The sequence below is a fragment of the Bos indicus genome, chromosome 25, assembly GCF_029378745.1.
Source record: "Bos indicus isolate NIAB-ARS_2022 breed Sahiwal x Tharparkar chromosome 25, NIAB-ARS_B.indTharparkar_mat_pri_1.0, whole genome shotgun sequence".
Lineage (NCBI taxonomy): Eukaryota > Metazoa > Chordata > Mammalia > Artiodactyla > Bovidae > Bos > Bos indicus.
This window is the reverse complement of record NC_091784.1, coordinates 29,537,610-29,556,050: the sequence shown is the minus strand read 5'-3', so window position 1 is coordinate 29,556,050 and position 18,441 is coordinate 29,537,610. Positions and strand designations below refer to the sequence as shown.

Below are 18,441 nucleotides of genomic sequence, written 5' to 3'. Positions count from 1 at the left end.
AGAGATCGGACATGACTGAGCGACTAACACACTTTCAAACCAATCCAAGCCAATCCAATCCATATTTTAAAGTGAAGAAAAAGTAATACAAAGATGATAAAATTTGCTTAGAAGTTCATACAAGTAGCAAGTGACAAAAATAGCACTAGGGCTCCCAGGCCAAGGCTCTCTGCACTTTGACAAAGCTGGGGGCTTGGGTACCTGTGCTTTGTGCTACATTGCCATCTGCACAGTCTACTCACAATAATACTTTTCAACCGATTCAATCAGTACCTTTCCAATCAGATTCACTCATGCAGTATAAGAAAGTGACTGTCATGGGATTATAATAATGGAGGCATAGCTGACACCCACAAAAATTCAATGAATAATTTATTGACTGGGGAAATAAGATAAGCTCCCATTTTCGAGTAAAGTTTAGATTTGAGGTTGGTGAGATAGTGGAAGTCGCTCAGTCATGTCCAACTCTCTGTGACCCCATGGATGGTACATTTCATGGAATTCTCCAAGCCAGAATACTGGAGTGGGTAGCCATACCCTTTTCCAGGGGATCTTCCCAACCCAGGGATCAAACCTAGGTCTCCCACATGGCAGGTGGATTCTTTACCAGCTGAACCACAAGAGAAGCCCAAGAATACTGGAGTGCGTAGCCTATCCCTTCTCCAGTAGATCTTCCCGATCCAGGAATCGAACCAGGGTCTCCTGCACTGCAGGCAGATTCTTTACCAACTGAGCTATCAAGGAAACCTGAGGCTGGTAAACTTTCTGTAAAGGGCCAGATAGGGATTCCTTTCAAATTGTTCTCTAAAGAGACCACTTTGTAATATATGTTGTATGTGGATGTGTATTGGGTTGGCCAAAATGTTCATTCAAGTTTTTCATATGATGTTATGGGAAAACGCAAACAAACTTTTTGGCCAACCCAATATAAACACAGAATCATGCCAAAACGAAAATACATTTGTAGAAATACATATATATACATATATATATATATATATATATATATATATATACACACACACACATATACACACACACACACACACATATATACATGTATCTACCCCTATAGAGATTCTCTCATTCAGTACAAATGCATTAAGATAAATTGGTTTTTAACTCTCTTGAATTCTACCTGACAGCCAAAAGTTCCATAACTAATTTCTTTAACTGGTAAGTTACATAGTGATAAGTGATTAATGACTAATTTTCAATAATAAGGAATATATCTTAACTTTGTAGGCTCTCTAAATACCTAAGAAATCAAACTTACTTGAAAAAAAGATTTGAATAGTCTAGATATGTTGCTACTAAGTAAAGAATAAAATAAAAAAAGATGCTCTCTCTGAGTTGCACACATAACGCACAGACTGGAGGGGGTAGAATGACATTAAATGAAAAGCTCACAATGAGCAAAGCAGAGTGATCGTGACCCTACAGATGGCAGAGCTGGGAGGGGGCCAAAAACTCAGATGAGTTCTGCAAAACCCTCCACTCCAGATGGCTGTTCAAAGACTATTGTATACTACACTGAGATGACCTTTGCTGAACATAAACTAGAGGTAACCCAGCTTAATTACAATAAACTAGAGAATCTTCTCTGTTAACCCAATGATTTACAGAATTCATTAAACTGAGTTCGGATTTTAGCTGAATAAAAAAAGCAAACAATAGTTTAAAACTCTTTAAAAAAGCATAGTTGAAAAATTGTACTGAACTTGCCCAAATGTATTAAACACACATGAAAATGATTTATTCCTAAGTCAAATTAGCCATAAATATGAACTTTACTTCACTTTAAATACTGTTTATGATGGACGAATTATATGAATAACCAAGCAGATAGGGGCTAATTCAGAGGAATTTATTTTTAATATTTACCTTAATTCACTGAAGCAGAGGTTTTAGGTAAGATCTTATATTCATGACAATGGCTTTGGAAAACAGTTTAATTGATTTAGCCATGCCGCTGGTGTAGTGGTTATCAAACAAGATTCCCAGGAGGCACAGATTATGCCTTGTTCTTGGGCTTCCTTTGAGATTCAGCTGGTAAAGAATCACCTTTGCAGGAGACCTTGGTTCGATTCCTGGGTTGGGAAGATCCCCTGCAGAAGGGATAGGTTACCCACTCCAGTATTCTTGGGCTTCCCTCGTAGCTCAGCTGGTAAAAATTCTGCCTGCAATGTGGGAGACCTGGGTTCGATCCCTGGGTTGGGAAGATCCCCTGGAGAAGGGAAAGGCTACCACTCCAATATCCTGGACTGGAGAATTTCATGGACTGTATAGCCTATGGGGTCACAAAGAGTCGGACACGACTGAGCCATTTTCACTTAACATTGATTATTCAGCAATAATAAAGCACAATATGCTAAGGAAAGATTTGGTTTGGAAAGGAAAGACTGATTGTCATAGGTCATCACTAGGCCTTCACTTTCTCTATATGTTCACATGATACCTTAAAATTAACAAAGTATTTTCGTGTAAAAATTCTCTCTCTAGCCAGACAAAATCCTCAGAGGTGGGCAGTATGGGTTACTTCCTGAGCCAACTACAGAGCCCGAGCCTTCATCGTGACACAACTGCAACAGGTAGAAACCGGCCCCAGTGAACCGGGGGCTTCCCTGGTGGCTCAGATGGTAAAGAATCTGCCTGCGATGAGGGAGACCTGCGTTTGATCCTTGGGTTGGGAAGATCCCCTGGAGGAGGGCATGGCAACCCATTCCAGTATTCTTGCTTGGAGAATTCCATGGACAGAGGAACCTGGCGGGCTACAATATATGGGGTTGCAAAGAGTCGGACATGACTGTGTGACAGAGCACAGCACCCACCAGTGAGCTGGTCTCTGGCAGCTGCCCCTCCGGTGCTCCCCACTCTGCACGGGCTACTTCACTTCACGCCACACTCCTGTCTACTTATGAACCGCCTGGACCTGATTCCTGATCACACTTGCCCCTGAACTGTCTCAAAATGTCTCCTTTTCCCTCAGACCACAGCTCTCTGCCACCTTCTCCTACCAGCACAACCCCCACTCCATTTATCACCACCACCGTGTTCTTTCCTCACAACTTGGAAAAAACAACGTCCTTAAGAAAACAGATGGGAAGAATGTGGCGGCTGAGGAGTTATCTGCAGGCTGAGGAGTGACAGGCAGACCCAAAGAAAGTTCCCGAGGAGCAGGACCACTTACGTGTCTTGATATTTGTGGTGAAAAGCACAACCCACAGCATTACATTTGGAGAAGGAAATGGCAACCCACTCTAGTATTCTTGCCTGGAGAATCCCAAGGACAGAGAAGCCTGGTGGGCTACAGTTCATGGGGTCGCAAAGAGTAGGACACGACTAAGTGACTCACACACACACACATACACCATTACATTACACTGGTGTCTTCTGGAGGGACCACTCTGCTCAAGGAGATGGGGGCCACCAGGTAGGTCTTTTTTATAGGCTGCTTAGAAAGTTCACCTGGGGATTCAAAGTCTATGGGAAGAGCAGTATTTTGGCTCTTGAAATTCTAATTATACTGACTGGGTATCAAAAGGCTCCTGATATTATTCTTTTGTCCCTGATCATTTTGAGAACAGAAGAAATGTTGTCTTCGTGACTTTTTGCAGCAATACATGTCCGTTTTAAAAATGCTTCAATCACTGCCAGCACCCTCCTCCAATACCAGCCCAAATTTCTCAGCATAGCACCTGAGGCCTTCTTACTAGACTCAGCATCCAGTCTTTCCCCAGCTAAAATCGCCACCATTTTTTTTTCCCACCATTTTTTTGATCTTCTGCCAGAAACCCCCATCCCATCTAATCCCAAATTTATCATGTCTTGTGCATATCTCTTACCAGATAACGCACATAAAGATGTGTCTAAATCCTGAGCTCTCAAAGGGCAGAAACTGTACCTTGTTCTCTGTACCCTCAACCAATCTGTTCTAAGACCAAGTCACACATTTCTTCCATGACATTAGACTTCATAACTCTTTTCTAATACAAAATTTCCTTCATATCTCTCATGACTTTTCTGCTCTTTAATGATTATGAACCCACTGAAAGCACTGCTCAGGTATTGCTGCATACCTGAACAACTAACAATTGTAAGGAATCTGACCGATATGACCAACATTCCTTAACGTTTGTGTGCAGAAACAGGGTGAGGTATGCTAAGTCATTTGTTTTGCAAGGCGCATTCTGCCAGGACTGAGCTCTGTCGAGAGTCACAGTGCTAACGGGAAGAAGGTTTTAAATCATTTGACAACAAATAATTATTGCACTTACTCCTCTCAAAGTGCAGTGCTAGGCACAGAATACAAAGACAGTATTTCATTTACAAAATGGATTGTGCTATGAAAGCTTCTCAATAAGGCAGATGTTTACAACGCCAAACACATTTTCTTAAACAAGTAAGCAAATAACAATGGTTAAGTTTCTCAGGCTAGCAAATAGAGGCCCATTTAAGCCTAATGAACCCAAAATACATGATAATTTACAGGAAATGGAACAGAGAGAGGTTTTATGAGACTAAAAGTGAAAGTAAAGAGAAAATCGATATAATAAGCAGCTTCTATCGATTCATTTTTAATAATATGCTTGATGGAAAGTGATCTAAGCAGTTATTGACCCCAGGCATAAGTTACCCCCTAGAATTCTCAACTAAAGCTATTAAATTGAAATTATTAGTCTAATTTTAATACTGAGGAAATTTAGGCTCAATGAAGGTAAGCAATCTGTCCCAGGTGACATCCGTACCTTTTAGGAATACAGCAAAGTTTACACATCTTCCCCACTGGAGACTATGAGAGACACGGCTACACCCTCCACATTCACACACACATCCAGGAAATCCAGGGAAAGGATATGAATGGAATCTGAGAGCCCCAGGTATTTCACTATCCCAGGGTCATCTTATATTATCAACTTCACATCTTTGGGGCATTCGCGTGACCTTGAGGTACTATTAAGCTTTAACACTAACTCCTTTTGAAGGTTGGACCCTGGGAGACTTTTTTTTTTTTTTACCAAGAGATAGATATGGGATGGGCTTCCCTAGTGGCTCAGACGGTAAAGAATCTGCCTGCCCGTGCAGGAGATGCAGGTTCACCCCTATGTCAGGAAGATACTTTGGAGAAGGAATGGCTACCCACTCCAGTATTCTTGCCTGGAAAATCCCATGCACAGAGTAGGCTGGCAGGCTACAATCCGTAGGGTCACAAAAAGTTGGACACAACTGTGCGACTAACACATCACTTCACAGGTAAGAGATAAATCTCCAGGCACCACCGTGTCAGCGTGTGAATTTTTTCCTAATTCGTCCGTTTGCTAAAGGTCAAAGGGCCTAGTCTTCTGCCTTCAGACCCACATCCTGTCTCTAATGGAGCTGCACACACTCACCACAACTGGAGAAAGCCCACACACAGCAACAAAGACCCAGCACAGCCAAAAATCAATCAATCAATAAAATTTTTTAAAAAAAGGCCCAGGTACTTGATATTACAGAGTCAAGTGACCATCACATACTTTCTCCTGGTACAACACAAACTGTTTTCTGTTACCCTATATTTTATAATTTAAATATGACATTTTACATCATGATTAGATTACACACTTCTCCAAGAATTTTTCAAAAAAAAAAAAAAAATCTCTCCAAGTAGCTCATTTTACTTCTGCAGATGTGGCCTTGCTCAGCAAGACATCCATTTCCCAAACAGCATATCCAAATTTAGGCACAAAATCTGTACCTATGGTGCTTTGACGAGGCCTGGCATGTGGAGAGAGCACAGAAATATTTGTTAAAGGCAAGGATAAAACAGTAAAATGGAAATCTTGTTTGAAAGAAACTGTCATTATAACATCTCAGCTACACCCAAGAAGGCTTCACCTGTTTTCAAGTTATAGCAATAGTTTGTCCAAATACAAAATGCCCATCAGAGAATTACACTGTTTACAAAGTGGTCATCTTTCATTAAAAAATAATTCTGGTTGATTCTTTTCAGATTATAAAATATCTTGTTCATTACAGAAAACATGACTGCAAAGAAAGAAGGAAGGAGAAAAAAAGGTGATGGTGTGATCCAGCCAAGTTGCTTAATAATAGATGTTTTACTGCAATATAATTTGAAGCAACATTCTTTAATAGCTAAGTCATCAATTAAACCACCACTAATCCTTGACACTGGCAAGGTTTTGTTAAGCCAAGGCATATATTTAAGATGTAGTTTGTATCTTTGCATCATTAGAGTTCTTGCCAAGAGCAGCCTTTTGAAATTAAGAACAACTTTAAAAGTGTCTTTGACCTGACTAGAGATTGCTACACACTCAGATAGCAATATTTCATCTGCTCCAACCTCCCCATCCCTCCAGAAGACAGTCATACAGAACGCTGAACTTACTAAAAGATAGCTCTAAGAAATATCCTTTGACATGACAGAGGGCACCCAGCTTCATAAACATGAATGGAAGAGTGGAGCTCTGAGAGATTAGGTGAATTTTCTGGTCACTTTCTCTCATTTTTGCATATTCTTAGTTGTCCATGAAAGCCTAGCATATTATCTGCCTCTTAATATTCTACAGCTTTAACTACTTACTGTCTCATGCTGACGACTTCCAAGTCATTATTGCCAGGCTTGTCTCATCCCCAGGACTCCAGGCTTATATAACCTATGGCTTATTTGAACCTACACTTAGGGCTTCCCTGGTGGCTCAGAGGTTAAAGCATCTGCCTGCAATGCAGGAGACCTGGGTTCAATCCCTGGATCAGGAAGATCCCCTGGACAAGGAAATGGCAACCCACTCCAGTATTCTTGCCTGGAGAATCCCATGGACAGAGAAGCCTGGTGGGCTACAGTCCACAGGGTCGCAAAGAGTCGGACACAACTGAGCGACTTCACTTAGATATTTAAAAGCTATCTCAAATTACTCAGGCTAACACAAAACTCAGGAAATCGCTCCCCAAATCGGCCTCTCTTCTCCATTGGTCTTCTTCACATCAGCAAATTGTTCCACATCCACACAGTTGCTTAAGCCAAAAACCCAGGTACTATTTTGATTCCTTTTGTTCTGTCATTTCCTACATCATCTAATAAGTTCGACTGGATCTACTTTCAATATTCATCACGGAAGCACCCACCCCTCTCCAACTGTATCACCAAAGACCTTCCCCAAGCCATCACACCTCTTGCTTGGCAAAAGTTTTGTTACTGGTCTACCTACTTCTACTACTGCCCTTGTAAACCAACTCACAGCAACAGCAGGGTGATCTTTTAAAATCATAAATCAGATCTCATCACTCTCTAGCTTTTAAAATCCTTTCCAAGTACACCAAGTATAAAAAAAAGTTTTATCATTAAACTTAGTGTAAAATTTGATTCTGTTATCCTTGTGCGAAAGGCCTAACAAAATCTGGCCCCAGCCCTCTTCTCTGATTCATCTTGTACCACAGCCAACTCCAACCGCCCCAGAGGTCACAAAGGCCCTCTTGCAGACTAGCTGTGTCATCTGCCCAGAATGCTCTGACCCCAAGCCTTTGAATATTGTGTTGCTTCTTCCTACTCAGGTATCAATTTTTAAAAGAGTAATCTCCTCAAAAAACCTTCCTGCTTACGAAATCTAAAACAGCCAACCATAGTATCTAGCAAAACAGCATATCCATGTATCCTCTCACACATCAATCCACTTACAGGTATTTATCCCAAAGAAACACGGGCAAAAATATGACATTAAATGCGCCTGCTAGAAATCGTCACCAATGAAATCGTCTTGAAATGCAAACACACACACACACCCCCCTGATCAATCTTCTTTTGATCTAACTACTAACTCAAAGAAAATATATGGGAAAGAAGAATATGTAATAGAGCAAAATCTAAAATTTAAATACAGGGAACTAACCAGGATAAATGACCCATTTTTTCCAACAAAATAAATTACTAGGGGAATTAATTACTAGCAGAACTAATAGACTAAAAGAAATTAAAGACAGAAATAATCCAATTCTAACCCTTATTTGGATCTAGATTTTCAAATAACCCCAGCTTCCCTGGTGGCTCAGAGGGTAAAGCATCTGCCTGTGATGCAGGAGACCCAGGTTCGATCCCTGGGTCGGGAAGACCCCCTGGGAAAGAAAATGGCAACCCACTCCAGTATTCTGGCCTGGAGAATCTCATGCACACAGGAGCCTGGTGGGCTACAGTCCATAGCGTTGCAAGGAGTCAGACATGACTGAGCGACTACCCTTTTCAAATAACCAAGACAGTTGGTTTAAGAGGATATGATGTATATACACAATGGAATATTACTCGGGCATTAAAAAGAATAAAATATTACCATATGCAGCAACACAGATCATCTAGAGAATATCATACTAGTCAAAAAAAGACAAATGTTACAGGAGATCATTTACGTGAAGAATCTTGAAAAGAATACAAATGAATCTACATACAAAATAGAAACAGACTCACAGACATAGAAAACAAACTTAGTTATTACCAAAGGGGAAAGGGAAGAGTAAACTGGGAGTATGGGATTAATCAATGAACATTACTATACATAAAGCAGACAAGCAACAAGGATTTACTATCTAACACAGGGAACTATATTCAATATCTTATAATAACCTATAATAAAAAATAATCTGAAAAAAATATATATAACTGAATTACTTTGCTGTATACCTGAAACTAATACAATATTGTAAATCAACTCTATTTCAACGGTTAATCAGTCAAGTTTTAAATCTTATATGCCCCCAAACTTAAGAAATTACTATTAAAACGATTTAGTTGTAAGAACAGTATTCTGAATAAGTGTTTAAAGTGAGTGCATATCTTTTAAAAATACACACTGAAACAGCTATAGGTAATGGTATAATGTGAGGATTTGCTTGAAAATAATAGGTAAGGGCAGGAAAATGGGTAGGAGTACAGGTGAAACATGAGCTGGTAATTTTTGAAGCTGGGTAATGGATGGATGGGAGTTCATTACATCAGTCTCTCTACTTCTGTATATATTTGAAGTTTTCCATAGCTAAGGTTTATTCAAATGTCAAACAATTACTCACTATAACTGTGTTCTACTTCTCCGCATATTAAAGTTACTATGTAGTGGACAGTACATTTATTTTCTGTTGACAGTCTATGGCTCGCTAAAATATAAGCTTTTTATACATGAGAGCAAATGCTTGGTCTTTACTGTTCTTATCCCCAGTGGCTAGAACAGTGCCAGGATCTTGATTAATATTTTTGCATAAATAAATCAAACATCCAGGCCCTCGTGTAGGGTTTTAGAAGGTTGTAACCCCACCGTGGCCAGCAAAGTGCCAGGGGAAGTGTGCCCGGCACTGGCCGCCAGGGGCTTACCTTCACCTCGATGAAGTCAGGATTCCCCAGGGACACCAGCTCGGCATAGGCCTGGAGCTCATCCACGTTCCATGCCTTCACTAGAGTCAGTCTGTAGACAGTACGTTGTTGCTAAAAGACAGGAAAAGATAACTCTGTTTTTATCACCTTGGAAGATTTTCAAATTTCTTCAACCCACAGAAACCCCAGGCAAGGTGAAATCCAGTATGAACTTTTAAAAATTGAAGTTTACATTTTGTAGAAAGATGAAAAAAAATGTAAACAATATCATAAGACTCCCAGAAGCCTTATAGGCACAAATATTGGTATATTTCTCTTCTCTCCCTAACGGTATCTAACACTAGATAAGTGCTAGTTACTCAGTCATGTCTGACTCTTTGCAACCCCAAGGATTGTAGCCCGCCAGGGTCCTCTGTCCATAAGATTCTCCAGACAAGAGTACTGGAGTGGGTAGCCATTACTCCAGGGGATTTCCTGACCCAGGTATCGAACCTGGGTCTCCTGCATTGCAGGCAGATTCTTTACTGTCTGAGTCATTAACACTAGATAAGATACCCAAAAGTTTCTTAACAAATACACTGAATTCCATTTGATCAGAAATAGTGAATTGACTAAATAGTTTCAGACTGTCAAAAATGAATTCAAATAACCTTCGGGCTCTCCATTATCAATCAAAGTATTTATGATAAGGATTTTTAATTTACACTTTTCCTCTTTCCTGCTTTCTTATTATTTAACGATCCCTAGTTGGCAGAAAAGGCACACTGATGAACTGTCAATGTTGCCATTTGTTTGTCTGTCATGTAAAAAAAAAGGTACTGATTTTCTGAAAAGCAACTAGACAACAGTTATGCACGCCTTTAAAAACTTTATACCCTTTGACTTTCCTTTCCAGGACCCTAGACAAACTGTGAAAAGTTCAAGGACTAACTCAAACATCTCAAAACAACATGATTAATGGTAGTTTAAAATCTACAACAAGAGTGGGGGCAGAACCTATGACTTGCCTTTAACGAGTAGAGTACACAAAGTTGATTGGTGCCTGTGATTATATGCACATGATTGCATCCATTTGGAGCAAGTTCCTGGGCAGTATCCATGCTGCTAAACCTCAAACCATGCTTTAAGTAGCAAGGTTCATTATACTCAAGAGAAAGACAAAATGAGATGAAAGCTGAAAAGAATGATACCAATCTCTACATGCCCCCAATGTCCACAGCAGAATTTATTTACAATTCCCAAGACAAGGAAGCAACTTAAATGTCCACCAAAAGATGAATGGATAAAGATGTGGTATATATAAACAATAGAATATTACTCAGCCATAAAAAATAATGAAATTTTGCCATTTGGAACACCATGGTTGGACTTAGAGGTTATGCTAAGTGAAATAAGGCAGTCAGAGAGAGGCAAACAATGAATGATATCACTTAGATGTGCAATCTAAAAAAAAAATACAACAAACCAATGAACATAACAAAACAGAAACGTATATAGAGAATAAATTAGTGGTTACCAGTGGGGAGAGGAAAGGGTAGAGGAGGGAGATAGGGGTAGGGGATTAAGAGATATAAACTATTATGTATAAAATAATCCACAAGGATATATTGTACAGCACAGGGGAATATAGCCAATATTTTATAATAACTATAAATGGAGTATAATCTTTTTGCAAATTGCTATACTGTACACCTGAAACTCACATAATATTGCACATCAACTATACTTCAATTAAAAGATACCAATCTCTCTCTCTACTTTTGCTTGTATCTGAAGATAACCAAGAGATGAAGAGATGAATATCATTAGGCGGCCACTTTAGAAAATGCACTCAAAACTTATTTTTAAAATACAGTATATAAAGCATGAAAAGACACACATCTTCCAGATTCCCTTTACATAGCTAGAATTCACCCAATGCCAAAACCTAACAAAAATGGTAGAGAACTGCAGGCCAATCTCACTTGCATTTATACATGCAAAAATCTTACCGAAATTTTAGCAAATGAAATTCAGCATTATGTTAAAAATTCTAGAAAAGGAGAGATGATTCAGTATTAGTGAAGTCACTTAGTCATGACTGACTCTTTGCAACCCATGGACTGTAGCCCACCAGGATCCTCTGTCCATGGAATTCTCCAGGCAAGAACACTGGAGTGGGTATTTCCTTCTCCAGGGAATCCTCCTGACCCAGGGATTGAACCTGGGTCTCCTGTATTGCAGGTGGATTCTTTACCATCTGAGCCACCAGGGAAGCCCATTCAATATTAGGTTATGTATTAATATAATTCATCACATTAATATTGTGACACAGAAAAATCAATCAGTCATCTTATAGATATAGTTTAAAGTCCATCCCTGATTTTAAAACAAAACAGAATGAACAACTGAAAAACCATTTGGTAAACTCAAAAATTAAAAAACATACCATTAACAAAGAAAACACCCTTGAGTCAACAGTCCATGTCATTCCTACAGATGTAAAAAACAGAGGTATTTCCATTTAATCCGACTAACAGCAGAATGTCCACTGTATTATCTTTATAAACACTTTTCTGAAAGTTAAAATCAAAGCAATAAGGCAAGAACAAGACTAATTGAATAGTATACAAAAAAAACGTACTTGCAAATGATATAGGTGGCTTCCTGGAAACCTAAGAAAATCAACTAAAAATCAGATTAAGTCAAATTGGCCAGTGGCCAAATAAAAATAGAAAAATGAGCAGCTTTCCAAGCATAGAGTGGTAGGATAGATGTGGACTCTGAAAGTGAAAGTTGGTCCGGCTCTTTGCGACTCCATGGACTATACAGTCCATAGAATTCTCCAGGCCAGAATACTGGAGTGGGTAGCCTTTCCCTTCTCCAGGGGATATTCACAACCCAAGGATTGAACCCAAGTCTCATGCATTGCAGGCGGATTCTTTACCAACTGAGCTATCAGGGAAGCCAGGCCAGACTGAATCTCAGACCACATACTAGCCATCTTAAACTCTCTCAGTTCCTCCCTGCGTAAAATGCAGGTTTTGCACAGGACTGCAAGTGTTCATCTACATAAGGCTTGGGCTTCCCTGGTGGCTCAGCTGGTAAAGAATCTGCCTGCAACGCAGGAGACCTGGGTTTGATCCCTGGATTGGGAAGATGCCCTGGAGAAGGGAACGGCTACCCACTCCAGTATACTGGCCCATAGAATTCCATGGACTGTATAGTCCATGGGGTAGCAAAGAGTCAAACATGACTGAACGACTTTCACTACTACATAATGCTTAGAACCATGCTGGCAGCAGTAAGTCATAATACGTATTAGCTATTATATGCCATATATATACTATATATACATATATCTATATAGCATATACATATATATTACAAAACACAAATTCTACTTTACAAAATACAACTATAAAATACTTGATTATTTATGAAATAACATGGACAGTGAAAAAAGTAAACTTTTCTGAGACCATAACAAAAAATTAGCCTATATGGAGAGCCATGAGAGATTTCTAAATATAATGTAATTCCAATGGGAGTTAAAAATTATTTTCAACAAATAAACTAGCAATGATACCAACAAAAACAATAGCAGGAGTTGGCAATGAGTCAGCCCTTACTATGTGCCAGCTGTTGTTGTGTTTAATATCTTAGCAAAGATTCCAATATTTGTCTCTTCTTTGCAACAAATCTTATAAAATAGGTTTATTATCTTCACATTATAGATATGAAACTGAGGCCCAGGGCTGCTAAATAAATTTCCCAAAGCTACACAGTTGGAAAGCAGCAGAGCTCGGAAATGAACCCAAGCAGAAAGAATCCAAGGCAGACTCTATCTCTCATTGCTAAACCTTCTCAAATTGCGAAATAAATCATGCAAAGAGAAATGTACATAAAACACAAATGTATCACCCAAGGGATTAACACAAAGAAATATCCATCACCCACCCAGCACCATCCATTCCCTTCACCCTAAAGCTATCTGATATTCTGACTTCAACATTAGACTTGTGCCTATGTTTGAAATGTATATACAAAGAACTATATATTCTTTTGTGTCTTGCTTCTCTCACACAACATGGTGTTTATACAGTTCATCCATGTTGCTGTATGTTGGGATCTGCTCATTTTGTTATCTAACATTCCATTACATGAGTATACAATAATTCATTCAGCCATATCCCCACTGATAGACATCTAGATTATTTCTACCTTTTAGCTGTTATAAAACAATGCTGAAAATTTATGGTTCCTAGGGGTGGAGGGAGGATAAGTTGGAAGATTGGGATTGATGTATACACAACACTATATATAAAATAGTAACTAATAAGGACCTACTGTATAGCACAGGGATCTCTCTACTCAATACTCTATAATGGCCTATGTGGGAAAAGAAATATATAAATATATATACAATATAAATTTTATATATTTATATAAATATATAATAAACATCTAAATTAGATATAAATACATTATTTATATATTTTCTATATTTATATATAAATATATTTTAAATATAATATATATAAAACTGATTCACTTTGCTGTACACTTGAAAATAACCCAACACTGTAAATCAACTATACTCCAATAAAAATTAAAAGAAAAGCAATGCTGTTATCTCTCATAACACTAGAGTTCAGCTTTTTCTGCTTTAGAGAATTTTATGAAATGCTACTATGACACGTATTCTTCTATGTCTGCTTCTTTCACTGAATGTCATTCACTGAATTTGATGGTGATTCTGGCTTCAGATACATTTTTACTGCTGTTTAGTACTCCAGTATAGGAAAATATTAACTACTAGTGAAAGTAGTTGGTTGGTTGGTTGTTTTCCCAGCGTGGTCTCTTACAAAACACCAATGCAAAGAGTGTTACTGTACCTGACTCCTGATGGACACATTTCTTTGATGTTCCTAAGAGTGGAAATGCTGGATCACAGGAAGCACACGTATTTTGCCAGACTGGTTTTCAAGGGCATTTGACCACACATCCACTTGGAGTGGATCAGAGTTCCGGCTACTTCTCATCTTCAGCAACTCTTGTTGGTAGTCTTTTAAAACTTCAGCCATTTCTGTGCTGTTCTATTTTGTATCTGTCTGTTTACTGATGAAGTTGAGTATGTTTTGGCCATTCTGATCTCTACTTTTGAGAAATATTTGTTCGAGTGTCCTGAATATTTCTCTATGGGGATAATGGTCTTTTTACTACTGGGTTTTTCAAATTCTTTATATATCCTGGCTATAAGAACTCTGTTATAATTGTATCAGAAATATTTTCATCTGCTTTAAGGCTTTCCTTTTTACTTTCTGCATATCTTTTGATCAACAGAAGGAACTGATTTTAGTACATTTACGTTTTATCTATAGCATACTAATGTTCAGATGATTAAAGACAAAGAAAAGCACTACTATGGGGTTACAAAAACAGGAAAGTCATTAGATTTTATTTCAAATGATCAGATTCACATTCTGGGTTTCACTGTGTCTGTAGGGAGCCTGCTCAATGGGACAGTTTTGGAGACTTTAAAGTCTATGTAAAGTTAGTTAAAGCAGTTCCTAAAGTCTACAGAAGAAAGTGGAGTTACACTCCAGTTAGATCAAATTAAAACAAAAACTGAGTACAGATGATGCTTGAGAGGTGAGAGCTGGCATTGCCTTTGCAGAGGACATACTTAATACTTTATATTATCCTTTTAGATTAAAAAAAAAAACAGGAGAGAGAGGGAAAACTGGAGTACACACTGGAGTGTAGTAATATAATTCAAATAAAAAATATTTTTTCCCCAATTTGGGGAATTAATTAGCAAATTTAATTTGTATAGGTTCTGGATTGGTTATTACTGCAGGATTTTCTGAATGTGTCATATTCTCTAGTAGGGGATATGGATGGTGTGATATTGGGTCAGTCAAAAGGTACATTCGGGTTTTTTCATTACATCTTATGGAAAAACCCAAATGAACTTCTTGGCCAACCCAATACTATGGATGCTGAAGCTGAAACTCCAATACTTTGGCCACCTGATGCAAAGAACTGACTCATTGGAAAAGATCCTGATGCTGGGAAAGACTGAAGGAAGGAGAAGAAGAGGACGATAGAAGATAAGATGGCTGGATGGCATTATCAACTTGATGGACGTTGAGTCTGAGCGAGTTCCAGGAGTTGGTGATGGACAGAGAAGCCTGGTGTGCTGCAGTCCATGGAGTCGCAAAGAGTCAGACATGAATGAGTGACTAAACTGAACTGAATGGAATATAATATGGAATATAATAAAAATGAAGATGAAAAGTATCCAGTTAGGCAAAAAGTTTAGCTACTTTCTGTTCAAGCTACAATGTGATCTGTGAAATGTCACAATGTGAGTTATTAAAAAAAAAAAAAGTCAAGTAGTTGGCACATTATAATTTCATGTATTTCTGGGGTTTTTTAATCATTAAATTTATTCATTTTTAATTGAAGGATAATTGCTCTACAATATTGAGTTGGTTTCTGCCAAACCTCAACATGACATGCATTTGTTTAATTTAAGCGTCTAAGATTCTTCTCCCCTAGTGGTGAGAACACACACAATAAATGGGGGGTGGGGTGATCGGAAAGTTATATCCCAACAAATGTGCAGCTGGACTGTGCAGCGAGAGACCTAGATGTTCACCTCTAGACTTTAGATCAGATTTTTGTGACAGATTTTAAATTTGAGTTTCAACTTATTATGTTTCTTAGAGGGAAGCAATACATGGACTGAAAACACATGAAGTAAAAATTGAGGTTGAAATTCCAAAGGTGAATGTTAAATGCTTATCAAAGGGAACTGCATAGGGAGGCAGGCGGTATAAAGAATCAAGTACAAAGCAGAAAAGGCCTGAGTGAAGAAAAGAGGAAAAAAGTATAAAATGAGGAAAAGAGTACACAGTAGCAATGAAGCTACTGAGTCAGCTGTGTGAGCTTAGGTGAGCTCTTTGTGAGTGAAGTTGCTCAGTCGTGTCCGACTCTTTGCGACCCCGTGGACTGCAGCCTACCAGGCTCCTCCGTCCATGGGATTTTCCAGGTGAGCTCTTTGCCCCTCTGTAAAAAAGGGAAGAGTAACAGTATCTGTACCTCATAGTATTATTGTTAAATTAGAAAGACTAAAACAAAGAACCTAGAACACAGCCCCCGCAGAGAGAAAACGATGAATACATTTCGGCTACCACCACAGCAGCAGTTACATAGATCTGTTCATTTGATCACACAGATAGCAACTCAACAACAGTCACCAGGTGTTACACTAGGTGCGGGAGATACAGCAGTGAACGAAGCAACCACAGTGTCAACTGTTGTATAAGCTACATTCTATTCTAGTAAATGAACAAACTCAAGTCAGAAACGAAATTAGCAACAGTGGTTAACACCAAAAGAGGAGAGGAGCCAGGAAACCATCAAGACAAGACTTCAACACTCCTGCCTGGCTCCACAAGCCATCATACCATGCTTGTCAAAAAAATGATTCTGAACTCCTTAAAACAAAAAACACCTTAAAATTGAAACAACCCCTCACTGACAACCATTGTTTTTTAAATCAAAGGAATATGTGTTCACCAATACTAGAAACTGGACAATGATTCTTTTAAAGACCTTAGAAAGCATACCTATCCTTAAAATGGCTTTAATTAATCAAGAGTTACTTTTCTGCTTTTTGCTTTGGTTTGGTTTCGTCTGACCGTGCCAGGTCTTAGCCGCCACATGCAGGATCTTTAGTCGTGGTGTGCGAGCTCTCAGTTGTGGCATGCGGGAGCTAGTCCCCTGACCAAGAATTGAACCCAGGCCTCCTGCATTAGAAGCACAGAACCTTAATCACTGGACCACCAGGGAAGTCCCTTAATTAAGTCTGATACTGTTTATGGGAGTCAAAACAAAATGTGTCAATCTGATAGGTCAAATAAAGCAAAAAAGTAGAAAATAAATTCAAAGATATAACTTATGATCCAGCTAAGTGAAGTCTTCTTCATATTCAAAGATAAGAAGGAAAACTATTATAGAATTATTCCCAAAATAAATTAACTAAGTAACCAACTAATTTAAACTTTGATGAATGATTGAAAATGTAGATCAAGGAAAGATGGCAAGGACAGTTTTATAAGACTCAGTGAAGAAAATCCAACAGGAAAAGAAATCCTAAAGGAAACACATCAAGCCATTAATAGTGCTTACTTATAAGGATCAGAAGGGTTGTAGGCTTATTTACATTCCACTTTAAACACCTGTGAAAGTGTTAGTTGCTCAGTCATGTTCGACTCTGTGTGACCCCACGCACTGCAGCCTGCCAGGCTCCTCTGTCCATGGAATTCTCCAGGCAAGAATACTGGAAAGGATTAAAGTGTTTAACATACACATTATGAGTCTCAGAAGGAGAGGTGAAAAATGACAGCTAAGATCATGGTTACATAGGAATTCCCTATATTATTCTCACCTCACTTGAATGTTTTAAAAATCCATACTAAAAAGGTTTAAAAATATATAGTTATGAGTTAGTTCTGTTCCCTCTAATTAGGCATCTTGCAGTGCTATGTATTCTAGATGAGGTTATTATATCCCAGGACTACAGTTCTTAATTTCAACAATTTATCTTGACAGTTGCAATTCAAGACAAACTTGAGCTGAGGCTGTGTGTCAAAACAAGATAAAATGGTCTCCTAAAACATGGCTCTGAGTTACCAGTAATCAAAGAAATGCAAATTGAAGCAGTAATGAGGTACCATTTTGGCTTATCAGATTGGCAACGATTTTTTTTAAATAGCAATATTCACTGCTGCCTAGAGTGTAGCAAGACAGAGAAATTCATTCACTGACGGTTAAAAGCATAATTCACTACAAACATTTTGGGAAGTAGCATGGCAACATAATTAAAGTCTCTGAAAAACACTCAAATCTGTTGATCCAATAACTACATTTCTAAAGATGTAAGCCTTTGGAAATGATAAAATTTGTGGACAAATACTGATGAATAAGAAGGTTCATTCCAGCTTTATTTGTAATAATGAGATACTATAAATATCTCAATCTGAAGAAATAGCTAGATGATTTATGATACAGCTGTTTAACACTAAAGATGATTATTT

The 18,441-nt window shown here is 38.4% G+C and overlaps 1 protein-coding gene and 1 non-coding gene across 3 annotated transcripts in view; one reads left to right on the top strand and one right to left on the bottom strand.

Moving 5' to 3' along the window:
- Positions 1 to 18,441, bottom strand: part of LOC109578619 (S-adenosyl-L-methionine-dependent tRNA 4-demethylwyosine synthase TYW1) — a 148,564-nt gene that overhangs the window by 21,859 nt on the left and 108,264 nt on the right. For both annotated transcript variants that reach the window (XM_019988004.2, XM_070779995.1), the window contains exon 14: positions 9,353 to 9,463. In XM_019988004.2, coding sequence (XP_019843563.2) covers positions 9,353 to 9,463 — 111 coding nt within the window. The remainder of the gene's footprint in view (positions 1 to 9,352; positions 9,464 to 18,441) is intronic.
- Positions 8,032 to 8,103, top strand: TRNAH-GUG (transfer RNA histidin (anticodon GUG)). The gene has a single exon. It is a non-coding gene; the product is annotated as a tRNA-His (tRNA).